Raw genomic sequence first — 2,500 nt, 5'->3', positions numbered from 1 at the left:
CTCATATCATTAACATTAGAATGATTATAACTCCCCATCATTCTAATAACACAATCAAGATCCCATACAATAAAAAAAATAACAACAATAATAACAACAATACAACGCCCCTTCCTTCCTCATTACAACAGGTCCCCCTAACATCGACCTTTCCGACTCTTCCGCTCTCACAGCAACGAGTTGTAATTACACAAATGAAATTCCACATTCGCCCACTGACTCATTCCGCGCAAAGAGAGACAAACCTTGATCTTCTCCGCTTGGCAAAAAAAAAAAACATTTAATATAACGTATACCACGGAGATGGAGGCGCGTTTGGGGGGTATGTCGAGCACCTGTTCACGCGAGATAATTGCATTCTCTAACCCTGTTATATTTCGGTTCGTGCCGGGCAGAGGGAAGATAAAACGGAGACAGGGATAAAAAGGGAGCATAGTGAAAATGAGGTAAATGCTGTACTATCAGAGAGAAAAAGGGAGAGAGAGAGGGAGTCAAACAGACAGATACACACACACACACAGAGAGAGAGAGAGAGAGAGAGAGAGAGAGAGAGAGAGAGAGAGAGAGAGAGAGAGAGAGAGAGAGAGAGAGAGAGAGAGAGAGAGAGAGAGAGAGAGAGAGAGAGAGAGAGAGAGAGAGAGGGACACAGAGAGAGAGAGAGAGAGAGAGAGAGAGAGAGAGAGAGAGAGAGTCAGAGAAACATATCTATTTTTAAAAGTCAATCTAAAATAGGAGACACGCCATCCTTTGACATCCCACATATAGGAGGGTTAATTCCATACTGTATTCTGTAATGCGATTTTCTGTAATACTCCGCTGTGATATCAAACTTATCAAGGATTATGGTATTTTTTCATCTACTGACGGCATGGTGAGCGATTTGTTAGAAATATATATGATGTATTTATAGATGTCTGTATCATCAATGTGATCTGAAATGATATAGATGATGATGATGATGATGATGATGATGATGATGATGATGATGATGATGATGATGATGACGATGACGATGACGATGACGATGACGATGACGATGATAATGATAATGATAATGATAATGATAATGATAATGATAATGATGATGATGATGATGATGATGATGATGATGATGACGATGACGATGACGATGACGATGAAGATGAAGATGAAGATGAAGATGAAGATGATGAACACGGAGACGAGATCGAAGATGAAGACAAAGATTGGTGATGACATCGAAGAAACTGATGAAAATGACTGCCGACGGTGGTGACGGCGACGGCAGCTCCTCCCCCCAACACTCACATTTCGGCGAAGTCGAACTCGAAGATGGAGCGCGTGTCGTCGATCTCCCTCTGGTCCGCGAAGGGCCTCCCCGCGCCATCCTCCAGGGACTCGTGGCGGGCGCCCTGTTGGCAGCAGGGAGGCCCGCCCGCGCCGCCCATCCTCCTGCTGACGTCGTAGGTGTTGGTCGTGGTCACGCCCGAGGGCTTGGCCACCCAGAACATGGACAGCGCCTTCTGCACCCGCTCCGTGCTGAAGGACTTGTGCAGCTCGCGTCTCGCCGACATCATGGGCCCGCGTTCGGTTCCTCGGATTTTAGGGACGAAGGTTTTCGTCGACTCGTCGGGTGGGTTGGCTATCATTGTCTCTCGTTTTCTTGTTTGCTAATTTTGTGCTTTATTTTCGTTATGTTTTAGGGTTTTGTCTTGCTATTTTTAATCTATATATTCTGTATTAATGAATCTGAATTTATTTCGTTCGTTTGCTTGTTTTTTTTTCAAAATGAAAAATAGCGACGGTGATTAGTTTTCGTAAACTATATACTTTTATTATAAAGGACTTTTACGTCTTTCAATTTGTTCATAGGAAGAACAACGACGCAAAGACACTGAGACAGACGAAAAATAACACAGAATAGCAATCAAAAATAAAAATAAAACGAAAGACTAGAAACAAAAGCAGAAGCATCAGACCAAATGCAATAACAGAGATTCCAAACCTATTCAGTGCATCGAAACTCTTTCCTGTCCGGTATTCGAACCTCCTTCTCACCCTACAACGAACTCTAACGCTTAGCAATAACTCCCATAGAATAAAACCCAAATACAAAACCCCAGGCTACATAAAACCATATAACAAACGCTTATACTAACTAAATAACTCCTTTAAAATAAGAATAAGACGCCAGACTCACTTAACAAAACCCCTTAACTCGACCTGAGCGTTCGTGTACTCTCTCGGATTCAAGTTCCCCGTTCGCAGACAGACGAGTCACGAACGACCGCTTCTTGCATGCGGAGGTCAACGGTCGGGGAGGAGAGGGAGCGGGGGAAGGGGGGGGAGGGGAGGAAGAAGCTCCTCGTAGGATCCAATTCTGTAGGAACCGCCCTGATCTTATAAGAGAATGGATCTTTTTTATGAATCCACCGATTTTATGAGGGAATTAAAGTTTTTTCTTCTTCTTTTTTTACGAATTCATCCTAGTCTTACGAGAAAATTCCTACTTTTCTCTTTT

The 2,500-nt window shown here is 43.2% G+C and overlaps 1 protein-coding gene across 2 annotated transcripts in view; it reads right to left on the bottom strand.

Annotated features, from left to right (window-relative positions):
* The window catches only part of LOC113810773 (tetraspanin-9), a 97,836-nt gene that overhangs the window by 93,514 nt on the left and 1,822 nt on the right, over nt 1-2,500 (bottom strand). Inside the window, exon 2 of one of the 2 annotated variants that reach the window (XM_070114515.1) lies at nt 1,288-1,750. In XM_070114515.1, the coding sequence (XP_069970616.1) occupies nt 1,288-1,628 (341 nt within the window). In that variant the 5' untranslated portion in view covers nt 1,629-1,750. The remainder of the gene's footprint in view (nt 1-1,287; nt 1,751-2,500) is intronic. The other variant, XM_027362418.2, reaches the window with a different exon arrangement.

Source organism: Penaeus vannamei, chromosome 36, assembly GCF_042767895.1.
Source record: "Penaeus vannamei isolate JL-2024 chromosome 36, ASM4276789v1, whole genome shotgun sequence".
NCBI lineage: Eukaryota > Metazoa > Arthropoda > Malacostraca > Decapoda > Penaeidae > Penaeus > Penaeus vannamei.
Note: the sequence above shows the minus strand (reverse complement) of the source record. Positions and strands in the feature narration are given on the sequence as shown.